This window comes from Phaenicophaeus curvirostris, chromosome 20, assembly GCF_032191515.1.
Source record: "Phaenicophaeus curvirostris isolate KB17595 chromosome 20, BPBGC_Pcur_1.0, whole genome shotgun sequence".
Lineage (NCBI taxonomy): Eukaryota > Metazoa > Chordata > Aves > Cuculiformes > Cuculidae > Phaenicophaeus > Phaenicophaeus curvirostris.
Genome location: NC_091411.1, coordinates 6,526,924 through 6,539,939, shown reverse-complemented (window position 1 = coordinate 6,539,939; position 13,016 = coordinate 6,526,924). Strand labels below are relative to the sequence as shown.

The 13,016-nt window shown below is 46.7% G+C and overlaps 1 protein-coding gene across 2 annotated transcripts in view; it reads right to left on the bottom strand.

Moving 5' to 3' along the window:
* Nucleotides 1-13,016, bottom strand: part of COL27A1 (collagen type XXVII alpha 1 chain) — a 162,112-nt gene that overhangs the window by 2,020 nt on the left and 147,076 nt on the right. For both annotated transcript variants that reach the window (XM_069873701.1, XM_069873700.1), the window contains 16 exons: nucleotides 12,879-12,932; nucleotides 11,275-11,328; nucleotides 11,092-11,199; nucleotides 10,614-10,721; nucleotides 9,080-9,187; nucleotides 6,885-6,938; nucleotides 6,232-6,294; nucleotides 5,691-5,744; nucleotides 4,917-4,952; nucleotides 4,211-4,228; nucleotides 3,782-3,817; nucleotides 3,421-3,447; nucleotides 3,112-3,177; nucleotides 2,546-2,714; nucleotides 2,276-2,385; nucleotides 670-888 (listed from right to left, as the gene is read on the bottom strand). In XM_069873701.1, coding sequence (XP_069729802.1) covers nucleotides 670-888; nucleotides 2,276-2,385; nucleotides 2,546-2,714; nucleotides 3,112-3,177; nucleotides 3,421-3,447; nucleotides 3,782-3,817; nucleotides 4,211-4,228; nucleotides 4,917-4,952; nucleotides 5,691-5,744; nucleotides 6,232-6,294; nucleotides 6,885-6,938; nucleotides 9,080-9,187; nucleotides 10,614-10,721; nucleotides 11,092-11,199; nucleotides 11,275-11,328; nucleotides 12,879-12,932 — 1,284 coding nt within the window. The remainder of the gene's footprint in view (nucleotides 1-669; nucleotides 889-2,275; nucleotides 2,386-2,545; nucleotides 2,715-3,111; nucleotides 3,178-3,420; nucleotides 3,448-3,781; nucleotides 3,818-4,210; nucleotides 4,229-4,916; nucleotides 4,953-5,690; nucleotides 5,745-6,231; nucleotides 6,295-6,884; nucleotides 6,939-9,079; nucleotides 9,188-10,613; nucleotides 10,722-11,091; nucleotides 11,200-11,274; nucleotides 11,329-12,878; nucleotides 12,933-13,016) is intronic.

The following is a 13,016-nucleotide window of genomic DNA, read 5'->3' as shown; positions in this document are numbered from 1 at the left end:
AAAAGCTGCTTAACCAGGGGAAGAATCCTACTGGAAAGGAATGCGTGTTGCTAAGTTATGAGCCTGAAAAGCCCTGTGTGAGACAAGGGGCTGCCCTTTGGGCTGAGCTGGTCTGGGGTGAGGCTTAGAAAGCATTTTGGGGAACCCTTTATCCAGGCTCAGCTGATGGAAACAGAGCTTGAAAGGGCATTGAAAGGGACGGGTGGACGAGGCGCTGAGGGACATGGTTTAGTATTTGATAGGACTGGTTGGACTCGATGATCCGATGGGTCTCTTCCAACCTGGTTATTCTATGAAAGACAAACACCCAATGCAGTGAACCCGAAATGCAGATGCACGGTTAGTGGCTCGGTGTGGCATCAGGCAAGAGCCAAGGCCACCACCTCCAGGTGACAATTCCCCCTCTCCCCACCCTGCTGCTATACATGACATGTAACTTTGGAATTTAATTTAATTTGTAATTTAAAAACAGGAATTTCAGATCTTTGAAGGTAAACTACTTAACAGGAGCTGCTATAGCACCCTGGACTGGAAAATTAAAGTGGAGAACAGGTGAACTAGACCCTTCTCCCCTTTTTGTAGGGGGAATAAGCAGCACACGTCTAACTCAAACCTTGTTCTGTGGCCCGAGTGGCTTCGCCACCTCTCCCCTCTTTCGCAGCAACATACCTTGCAATCATCAGCTGCCACTTCTGGCCTGAGCTGCCCCTCTGCCTCAAACACCTGCCCGTTCCAGGCCCTGAACCGCACAGCTTTTTCCGAAGGTTTCTCAGATGAGCCTTCCCGCCAGACGGAGGTATTCAGGCAGTGGATGGTGATGTGCTGCACCACCTCTGAGCTCAGGAGGTGGAGGAAGTTCATCTGGACTCTTCCGATGTCGAAATCCAGCTGTGAAGGTGACAGAGACATTAGGGCAAACCCCTGCAGGGGGGCTGAGTGGGGCTGGTGGCATGGTTAGTGCAAGATGTGACAGCAAAGGCGGTCCCCGTGCTCTGCTTAGGTCTGGAGAGGGCCATGCGTGGATGTCCAAGCTCAGAACTGGGTCTGGCATCAGTGTGGGCATAAGGGCTGGATGCCAGGTTCATCTGGAAGGTTTTCATGGGGACACAGCTGGTCATTTATTTTTCAGAACAAACTGCAGGTCCTTATGTATGAGGAAAATAACGTGAATTTCAATTCAATACATGCTTCTGCAGAGCAGCACGTTCTAGTTCATCTGCAGATGAACCCAGATATTGTTATTGGTATTTGTGGTACAGGCACTTCCTCAAGAAAAATCCTGTAGCATTAACTTTATTGGAAACTCGTAATTTCTGTAGAATCTTAGAATGGTTTGGGCTGGAAGGGGCCTCAAAGCCCATCCAGTTCCACTCCCTCCCAGGGGCAGGGACACCTCCCACTGGATCAGGGCTCCAAGTCCCATCCAGCCTGGCCTTGAACACCTCCAGGGATGGGGCAGCCACCACCGCTCTGAACAACCTGGGCCAGGGTCTCCTCAACCTCACAGGAGAACATTTCTTCATAATATCTAATGTAAATCTCCCATCTTTCAGCTTAAAATCATTCCCCCTCAGCCTGTCCCTGCCCTCCCTGATCAAGAGCCCCTCCCCAGCTTTCCTAGAGCCCTTTTCAGTGCTGGAGTCTGCTCTAAGGTCTCCTTGCAGCCTTTTCTTCTCCAGGCTGAACAACCCCAACTCTCTCTGCCTGTCCTTGTACAGGAGGTGCTCCAGCTGAGGACTCCAGAGCTGGACTCAGGGCTCCAGGTGGGGTCTCACCAGAGCAGAGCAGAGGGGCAGAATCCCCTCCCTCACCCTGCTGGTTACACTTCTTTGGATGCAGCCCAGGAAATCGTTGGCTTTTTGGTCTGCAAGCACACATTGCTGGCTCATGTTGAGTTCCTCGTATTTAAGCTGACCTCACTTTTTCAAATGGCAGAAAACAAAATGCAAGAGTGACCTAAACATAAGCTAATTCAACAAAGCATTTGGGAGCAGTATGTTTGCAAAATTACTGGCCTCTGGTAAGGTTGTGGGTCAGTCAAACATACTGCTTTGTCTTGACAAGAGTCTATAACAATATGTATGTATATAATGGTCTCTTTTAACTGCATGAGAGAAGTTCTGAATGTTGCAGCTACACCAACTGCACCTCGAGGAGAAACCAGTGTGCTGTGCCATAATGGTCACTGTCCAGTGTCCTGGAACAACACATCCCTAGGTAAATATTTCATAACAGTAGTATGGGAAATGCCGTGCTGAGGTTGATAAGTTTGTACCTTTGAGACGGTGATAGGGCTGAGACAGGTCTGCCCACCACTGGTGAAGTTACAGGTGACCTGTATAGTGTCTGAGGAACAGCCAAGATTTGGATCAATCCAGTAGGTACCTGAAAAAACAGGGATTAACGAGCGCACTTAAAATTTTCTGTGACTGAGGAAAGGAAAATTTTGATGTCTTCATTGCTGCTTCCAGGGAAAGAGGCCTGTTTGGGCCATGTGAAAATGCCCTATGGAGGATGCAGCCTTTGCAAACTCAGGGCTTCCTACCATCGTTCATCTTCTGTTCACAGTTCATGAGGTCGCGACAGATGCGTGCAGGGTTTTCCTTGGTTCCCAGGGGTCTTTTGATGCTCTGAATGAGGTTGCTGAGGTAGTGTAGAGTCTTAAAGATCTCCCCTCCGTGGTCCAGCATGAGAAGGTCTGGATGTTGGTAACCCTGGGGAGAAAAGGAGGCAAAGTTAGGTGTGTCTTGGGGAGCACCTGGGGCGGTAACCACAAGGGTTTCAGGTTCATCTGTGGGTAAACTTAGTGGGCTAAAGATCCCAAGCTGTTTGGGATCGAGTGAGCTACAGCCCTTGTAATGTCCTGAACAGGACATCTCTGAAGCTCTGGGTGTCGTGGTGGCAAAGTCTGAACCTTCACAAACAAGTAACACAACAGAACCACATCCTTTAATTGCATCTTGGAATAACCCTAGTTATTCCTTGACAACAGCAACAGGTTAGAGCTTTGTATGTATAAAGTTGAAGCACACAGAAAGAAAAAACAACGCTATGGCTATTCCCAGCCTCCAGCTCCAGCAAAGACCAATGAGTTCAGAAATACTCTCCTACCTCTGTCTTGAGCGCAGTGTTTGAGTCGACTAGTGTCCGGAAAGCTGCCCCAAAGCCATCTTGTTGCTAGTGTGGGGTGAAAAAAGATGGTAACTGAGATTGGTAGAAGTTGAAAATGTCCTGATGCAAGCAAATGCTTCTCGGTCTAGGGCTGCAATTCAAGCATTGCTTTGCTAACACAGCACATCTTGCTGGACCTGAGTGTGTGTCTCCAGGATCCCAGCAGGTCTTTGTGGATGTCCCATCAGCGCCTTGGCTCTGCAGGACTTATTATCATCATTAACAAATGTACAGAAAACGGCAACTTACAAATGAGGTTGGAATTCCTGGCGGTCCCTAGAAATCAAAGCAAAAAAAGGGGCATCAGACAGAAAGATGGGCAGTCGCTATTGCAAATATTTTCATTCACTTCCTTTGCAAATCCTCTTTCCCCTGGAGCCTCTCAATGCTGATGAGGGAGAGAAGCAACAATGTTGTCTCTATAAAATACTTGGAGATGGCTTAGACTGAAGCACAAGAAACACTGGTCCATTCACATGCACATTTTTGCACACGAGGAATGGGGCTAAGCTATAATTTCCAGTGAGTGAACACTCCCTCTGGAGAGTATCACATCAATAATTTTAGCTTCTTTCAGTAAAGTCTTTGAACTCTTTCCATGTATACGTACCGGAGGGCCAGGGTGTCCTCGTGGGCCTGGAGGACCCTAAAGAGAGAGGGGCATCAGTTAGTGAAATGTCTTCGGTTTGTATTTCCATTTCTTGTGGTTGTCAAGAGCATGAGTCTGTTCCCTGCTGAAATCCTCCAGATTTTTGATGTTTTCCAGCATCTTTTCCCTCAAACCCTTCTGGATACAGGAGGTGGCCCCATTTTGTCCATCTCCTAACTTTGGGTGCATCTGTCTGCACCTGGTCCGTTCCTACTTCATCTCCTGTTTCCAGTCTTTAGCTCCTTTACTATCACTAATGCCACATCCCCAGGCACTTATCAAATTCCCTGTACGCACTATTACCCATCCTGCAGCTTTACACTTGCTGAAAGCAACTGCTGTATTTAGATAAAAGATATTTATTCAGAAAAACTGATTTCAAATACTTACCCTTGGACCTTGCAGACCCTGTGGGGAGAAAAAAGGGGGAGAAAAAAAAAAAGGAAGAAGCTGTCAGAAGGTGCTCATTAATAAAGCAAAAATGCCCTGTACAGCAAGGTGCTGTTCCCAAGGTGCCTGAGCAAGGATTTTGCAGCAAAGGGGGCTGATGGCTCCAGCACCAGCAAATGCTCCCTCCGTGGCTCAGTATCCAGTATACCTGACATACCCACTGTATGGTGAGAATAACAATAAGCTATGAGAAGGTCTAGAAACCCATCAGAGCCTCTGCAAGAAGCAGACCAGAGGTGAGAAGGTGCCCTGGCACTGGCTCCCTGAGCTCTGAGGGCTGCATTTGGGCACCACCTCCCCTTAGACAGGTCCTGTGACCCTGGCAGGGACAGCCTGTGGCTTTTTGAGCTGCCATTCACTGTTTGTTCCTGAAGACACCACAGTCGTTTGTTAAGTGTTAGCTTTTGCTGTGTAATTGGGTTAAGTAAATGGAAATATTAAAAGCAGAGTGGGTGTATAAGTGCACACGCGGGTGTGTGTGTACACGTGCACAGTTAAGCATGTCTTGCCCTGGTGGGACCATGATGACACCACACTGAGCCAGAGCCCATGTGGGTGCCCTGGAGCTCAGTGTGACCCTCCGTTACCCAAAGAAAGGGGCCCTTTTAACGGCTGGAGGCACCCAGGGGCATGGGACAGCACTTACCATTTCTCCGCGGCTGCCTTTGTCTCCCTTGGGCCCCTGTTAAAGCACATGAGGCGGCCGTCAGTGAGTGCTAGCAAGCCGCACTGCCTGGATGCATCGTCACCAAGAAGCTCCTTGCAAGGACCCAAATACATCTCTAGACAAATCAGCTCAGGTTGTCGTGTTGGCTCATCCATCCCACAGCAAAAAACTAGCCAATGGGGAATGTTTTAGCCCTGTCTGAGTTAAACTTACTAGTTTTCATCTCTGCTAGTAGCAGCCTCTGTACTGAATGCTGAGTAACTTTATGATCTTTTTTTTCACAAAAAACTGACCTGAACTTTAGTCTGTATTCAGTGCCTCTGGTGTTTTCGGGCCGGCAGGGATTTTCAACACTTCCCAGAATCAAGGTGTTCCCAGTTTACAGTTATCAGGGTGGTTTTTCTTCCCCTCTTGTGATTTTTGTTCCCCCCCCAGGCCAAGACCTTTGGAAAACCTGGCAGCTTGCTTTTGAAAACCTGCAATAACATTCATGGCTTGTAGTTTGAGCCAATCTATCAGAAAATTGCACTTAGGTGGAGGTGCTCTCCACTTTTAAGATAATAATTTCCCTGGAACTGTCTATGCAGCTGGAGACTAAACCTGCGCTTCTCTCAAGCTGCTCTTCTTAAAGACCATTTTGTTTCCCTCGTTACAACAAGACCTGGGCATTACTTATGCTGGCCTCAAGCATTTCGGATCTCAAATGCTACACTCTTCTAAAAAATACAGGAAGGAAAAAAAGCAGATACTTACTGGGCTTCCCGTGGGACCCTGAATGCCAAGCGGACCAATAATTCCTTCTTTTCCCTGGAAAAGAAAAGATATGCGTGAACCATCCCATGGGAATGACAGTTGCTTTTATCACAGCAGACTCAGTAAAGACACAAAAAAATCTCTTTGCTGCTTTTCAGCAACATGATTGTGGTATTTGCTGCAGATGAAATGAAAAACTGTTTCAAAACGCAAGTCCAAAGACACAAGCCCTCACAGTTTGGTTGTCACAATCCATGTAAAACCTCAAAAATTCCAGAAACAGAAAGATTTCAGTGTAGCTGGAGTGGTCTGTGCAGCACTCATCACTCCACGACTCTCCAAGGCAGAAGACCCGTGCACACATGGTTACCCGCAGATGTGTTTGGGTGGCTCAGAGGTGGTACCACGGCCGTAGCTTGTCTGCCAGGCACATACTGAAGAGTGCTCTGTGCTACTTATAGCACTCTGTAGCCTCACAGAAATAAAGGATGGAGGAAGGAAGAAAATCCTCACAAACCCAACAAACTGAAAAACCACTCACCATGAGACCAGGCGGCCCACGTGGTCCCTGAATGCCTTTGAAACCAAGATCTCCTGGGGGGCCCTGCAGGCAAAAATGAGATGCCAGGTCCCCTAAATAAACACACTTGATGTTTATGCCCCTTGTTTACAGATTTGCTGCAAGGACAGAGATGCTGCCTCTTGTATTTTGGAGTAAGAAGGTCTAATTTTTAAAAAAATCATTTCCTGCTCCTGTTTTGCAAGCCTTTTACTTTCTACAGAAAACAAACTGGTCCCCCCTTCATCAGGAAAATTATATGCTGATAAAAACGAGTCCAAATTTCAAGTCAAGGCTCTCAACATTAAGAACGAATATCAGTGTCTGAGGTACAGACTGATGCAGAAAATATAAATGCCTGAAAGATGTTCAGGTGGGGAAACAAGCTCTGAGGTCTATAGGACAGCCCTTCTCCCTCTGCCACCTTCCAGTTTTAACAGGAATAAGCTTCAACAGATGATAATTAAATGTACACTCATTTAACAAATGAAGATGTATAAACTAAAGAAAGTTGGAATCACAATTCAATTTGAATAGTTTCTGCGGAGCTGCTAATGAAGCATTTGCAACACATATTGCACTGTCTGTCCCCAGTAGACACTAGAAAGCCAACTGGTCACAAACCAGCCTCTTACCTTTGGCCCAAACAGGCCTGCGATCCCGGGAAATCCTGCCTCACCAAAGTCTCCCTGCAAATAACAGCCACGAGAAATACAAGAACAAAGAACAACCGTCAGTTCACATTGAACGCGGGTCACTCGAAGATGCACCAAGAGTTCAGCAGCTTCAGAGAAAGAGAAGCCCATTAGTATTCTTCAGTCTAAGCAGGATGGATGAGAAATAAGTATGAAAGAAAACTGAAGGAGGAATTACAAATACATCAAGCTAGAAGCAACTCCAGAAGTTCTCGTAGATTACTTGGATCTCATAGACTAAGCCTTTTCGCCCCCAAAATGGGACGCACACCTACACTACTTCTAGCAGATGCTTTCTAGCTTGGACTGCAGCCAACAGAAGCAGGGTGTAGACACCAGCTACTCTTAGACTGATCTTAGAAATTCATGCTAAAAAGCAGCCTCAAAGCCCTTTAAAACAAGCTCTTATTTTGTTTCTAATACCAACTGGACCTACTCAGGATAGTTTCAAACTAGGCTCATTCAAGCTGTCAAAAAAGCGCATGTTCCTACAACACAATCTCCAGCTCAAACTCAAGAAAACCATGCATATCCTCTAATTCTTTTCTTATTCAACCCTGCAGAGATTTTTGCTCAATTTCATAAGAAAAATAATAATAAAATATTTGGAAGGCCATCAAACTTGGATTAGCACATAACATGCACTCTAAGAATAAAAAAAACCCCACACTGGGTAGCACGTCCTTCTATAAACACTTGCCTTTCACCACGTTTGAGATGTACGTCCTCTGATATTTCTGGGCTTCTCAGATGTCAAAATGCGAAATGATTCAGCGTTAAAAAAAAATGGGTCAGAAACATACACCAGATGATTCATCTCCAGTCTAAGGAACATCAGAGATGGAAAAGGCTTGTTTGGACTCTCGGCAGGACTGTGTGACCCATGCTGGATTGTATTTTATGGGATGTTTTACAATGTCGTGTTCAGCCCAGTTGTAAATGACTCAAGCGATGGGGTTTCCACCACCTCTATTACGAGGCTATTCCAGAGGCAATCTAGAGACCTCACAGTTAGGAAGTTTTTCCTGCCATGGCAGTGAGAAACTGCTTGGCAAGAAAGGGCTTGGTTGGACTCAGCGGAGTGTAAGAAACTTTCTAAGGATACTAATTGATTTCACTGCCCATTTATGGATCCTGGAAGGGAAAGCTATTTTGTATTATTCCTAATCTCTCTTTTCCTCGTTTTAGTTTTATGTTTGTGGCCTAGCTAGACCCTCCTATGGCAGTTGTGTTCTTGGGATGCTTAGTCTGTCTCAGAAGGGGAATGGCTGCACAATGCCCGTGCCTCACATGGCTGGAGATCCCACTGGTGCAAAGATGCTGAGCAGATAGAGAGCATATCAGGAGAGGTTTGCAAAGGTCCCCCCTTGGGAATTTCTAAAAGAAAAGTGATTCTAAAGATTTTAAGCCGCGTGAGGCTCTGTGAAAGCATCTTTTGGCCTAAAAAAGCTCCCAGTCTAAACAGCTTAAGTATTCTCCATGTAGTATCAGGTTGATAAAGTGTGACTCAACAGTGCTAAACTGGGCTATCCCAACAGTACAATAAATAAAAGCAGTAAGGATTAGGGGCCTGCCTTGGAGACAGGTGTGGGAATTTAAATTCTGCTTTGACCAAGGGTTCAGAGTGTTTCTTCCATAATGTACTTAGAGCTTGCAGCTCCACTACCCTCAAGACTGCAATGATGACGCCTGCTCCTGCAACTCCTGCACATCCCATCAGGGCTGCAGGCTGTTCTTTGCACCTTTTGGGTGGCTTGGAGTTCATTTCCTACACTCAACACCTCCTGCAGGCTCCATGCGCTGCTCTCCCATTGACTCCCTCCACTGCTGAGGGGTGTTTGAGATGGCTCAGCAGCCTGGCATGTGCCGTGACCTTGTAACCACAAGTGTGAGAATGACGTGAACAGTCACGTTGCCTTGAAGAACACGTGCACAAGTGAGCAGTGAGGAGCAGGGAATTGTTCATGCTGGAGAGAGCTGTGCCAATGCTCCTGCACTCACACACAAGTTGATTATGGGTTCCCCTGTAGAAGACCCTCCTAGGGTCCAGCCTGCTATCCCAACCCATGGATCTGCACCCTCTCCTGCAGAAGACAGCCTGGAGTCAGGTCTGATCAGCTCAGTTCATCACTCACCGGCTGTCCTTTGGGTCCTGGATCGCCAGGGCTTCCAGGAAGGCCCGTTCCTCCTGGTGATCCTCGCTTCCCTGTTTGGCCAGTCTGTCCAGGCAATCCTCTTTCACCCTAAAAATAACAGAATTCAAGTAATTTCAAAGGACGGGAGCTAAATATAACAACACTCAGCTGAAATAGCCATAGATGGAAAACTGGAAAAGAGTGGCTCATTGGGAGGAGGAATGCGGTTTCATCAGGAGATGCCTCAGGTCTGCTAAGGCAGATTATTGGAGGATGCACAGCGTGAGACCAGAGATGGGCACAGTTGCATCCCCTCATGAGCTCCATGCAGAGCAGGAGCTTCAGCAGAGCTGTGCCAGCTGCTTGGGGGCTAAGGACAGCAAGGGGAGGAAATGCCTTCTGTTTGCACTTCGTGTGTTGTCTGTCCTACCCCGTAGTTTCTCATACTCTTTTTCCCCCAGCAGGCTAGAAATTGATGATTAATCCATCTAAAATGTCGAATACATGCCAAGACTTCAGCTGAAGGACTTCAATCCCGAGGCTGCAAAGCCAACAATTCCCCCAGCACCATCTCCACAATCTGATGGCCAGAGAACTGCTTCTGAGACCCAGCACCACACTTTGTTTCCCACCTCTTCCCCTTCCAAAGCACCAGGAGCAACACAAACCTTCGCTACTCAATCTAGGGCAGACTGGGAGAAAGAAGCAAAAGTGGTGAGAACCTAGGAAGGTTGAGCAGTTGGCAAAGGAGCCACAAATTGCCCTGGAGCCAGGGTAGGAGGCTGTCATAATGACACAAGGCTCTTTCATTCACCTCTGGTAACAGCCTGTTATTCTACCCAAGGCAGCTGGAGGGCAGCAAGTGACAGTTTGAGAATGATGTGTTATGGGAGGCATAATTTAAATCAGATCTGATAGCCTCTCCAAACCTAGCTGGAGTTTTCCTATTTACAGAGTCTATCATGTGGCCAGCCTGGACCAGAGCAAGGATCAGGAAGAAACTCCAAGGTCACTAGAGCAGCTTGTCCCTGCTTCCACCCAGAGCGATGTCCAAGCCATACTGGTTCCAGCCATTCCAATCCAGTAAATATATGCTAAAACCAAAGCACTACGGATTTCCCTTTAGTAGTTCAGGCCTCACAGGGCACCAGCTAGAAGACATCCAAATTTCCCATGGAGTCATCCGTCCTGGACATCCTACAGGCTGGCAGTTCCTTTGCAACTTCTCCAAGGCTATGTTTTTTTAGTCAGGTTTCTAACAAAAGAAGGCTAAAGTGTTCGTAGTGTGGGTATCTACAGGCTCCTGAGCTCAGTGATCTTTGACAAAGGAAGAAAAGTCTCTGGGACATTCAGCTGCTGGGATGGATGGATGGATGGTGGATGGATGGATGAATGGATGAGGAGAGAGATCTATTGAGCCTCTAAGTAAAAGATGGCTGAGACCTTGTTAGACCTTGGAGAATCCAAGCTCTAGAGACAACAGGCTCACAGACTGGATTGCCTGTAGCACTATCTTAAGGAGTCAGGTACTCACCTTGAATCCTGGTGGTCCCTGTGCCCCGGGGAGTCCTTGTACACCAGGGTTGCCTCTTTTGCCAGACATCCCTGTCACACCTTCTTCCCCATCATCACCCTGCTCTCCCTAGGAAAGAAACCCAAAGAGGTTATGAAAGAAGATGTTCTTTCCACTTCTGCGCAGCTTCTGGGGAGAAAAGGAAAATGATGCAATTCTGTCCTCAGCAAGCACGATGCATCTGGACAATAGGTGGATTTGCAGAGATGTATATAGAAATCTGTGCACACAAGTACCTATCAGGCTGGAAACACTAGTTTGTTTACAGACTTGGCCATGCCAAGGCAGGTGCTTCCTCGATGTGCATGTAAGATACGAAAAGGAGCATATAGTTAACTCTGGGTACCTGTAAACTGGAGTAACTAGTGCTGGACTACATCCATTTGTCCTGTGCTACCTTTTAGTTTTCCAGCTCCTAATGTTACAACTGCAAACTCACCAGCATCCCAGGCACGCCATCCTTCCCAGGCACTCCATCCACTCCAGGGGCGCCCTCCTGACCTTGCCTTCCCACCACTCCTCGAGGACCTGGTAGCCCAAGGATGCCCTAAAATCAGAACACTGTAAGTGTTGGAGCTTCAGGACACCATTTGCTAGGGCAGAAAATGGAATTTTCACCTACCGGCGAGCCTCTGCTCCCTGCATTGCCCCGTGCTCCTTGTTTTCCTTTTTGACCCTGCAAGTAAAAAAAGAGAAACATCTAAAATTGCAGCAGTTCTAGCACAACTCCACTTGGGAGCCTGACTTCAGGGTGTGCTTTTGGATGATGGTTGGAAAGAAACTCTTTATAAAAAGGAGATTTATAAAGTCAGTTGCTCCAACACTGGGGAATGAACTGCTATTTGGTTTTATTACAAGTGATTCTTCATATGTCTTGAGAGTTCTAGGACAGGAATGAATAGCTAGAAGGCAAGGACCTACATTTTTCCTAATATAGAGCAGATGAGGACAAATAAAGCAGGACGAACTCGAGGAAGGACTGAATGCACTGGCAAACATTAGAACAAGATGCTTAAAACCTGCGTCCTCAGTTCATTGACAGCTAGTGCCGGACCAGGGACACAGCAAGTCTTCTCCGTGGCATCATGCAAGAGCTTTGCTCTTCGAGGTAGCTCCCTCTATTTTGGAACATTTAAGGGAAATGAAAAGGGAATCTTGTGTCTAAAATTTGCAATGCTGCTTTGTGAACAAAGACATAAAAGAAATACTCCTGAGGTTCGTTAGCTGTAAAAAGGATTAATTTCTGCAAAATGAATGGAAAACTCAGCCTCATCACCTTCACAAAGGCCCTCTTAGTGAGGTCATGTACTAAAGCACTTTTAAATTGAAGCACTGCATTTTCTGTGCATTGTTTCTCCATCTGCAGAGGACCAGGCAGGCCAGCAACATGAAAAAAATACTCCTGGGGGTGCTTTCTCTGCTATTCATCAGGCCCAAAGGCAGTTCCAGATTGTCCATCGATGGGTAGAGTTTATTTATCTTCTTGCCTCATATGCTTTTTGCCAAGAACACCTACTGTAGGTTAAACTATCTTCTGGCATTACCCCAGCACAGCCAGATTAAAAATCCCTACATCTGCTAAAAGGGAGCAGGAATTTGCTGAGCACTGAGGTCACATACTTAAGTTCTAACAAATAAAGTCCCTGATCTGTGAGAATAATTAGCAAGCTGTCATTATAGACAGGATGTGGAGGCAGGAGTAGGCATGAGGTACCCCAATGAACCTTGAAAGACCCATGTGTGACGTGTTTCTTTCTCAATAAGGGCAAGAAGTTAGAGGTTCTTCCCAGAAACATATCTGCCTGGATAAATGGGCTGAAAATCTGGAGGGTTTCAAGCCAGCAAAGTTTACGGTTCGAGTAAGAGAGATGTTTGCCTGGCCCAGAGCTCCTCAGGGACAGATGAGGCAGCTGTGTCTGGAGGCACCACAAACAGGGTTACAGGAGAGAGACACAGCCCATGGCAATAACAAAAGACCTGCCCAAGATTCACCCATCATGCTGGAACTGTAATCATCTTGATCTTCTCCAGCTCCGTAAAGCCAACGCACTATTGGGCTTGGACACTAAAATACATGTTTACAGCCCTCCCACCAGCTTCTCCACAGTCTTTCAAGGCATAGACCGTAGGCCAAATCACACATGCTGGGCAAAAACATGAGAGTCCTCTTAATTAGACATTTTCTTTAAACTTGGGACACTATAAATCCACCCTGCTGAAACCTACCACATCACCTTTGGATCCCTTTGCTCCTGGCTGGCCTGGTGGTCCAGGATCCCCCTATGAAACACAAGCAAAAAAAAATCTGCTTGAAATTCTCTTCTGGCAGTATCTTGCAGAAAGTACAAAGAACAGCATTTTTTT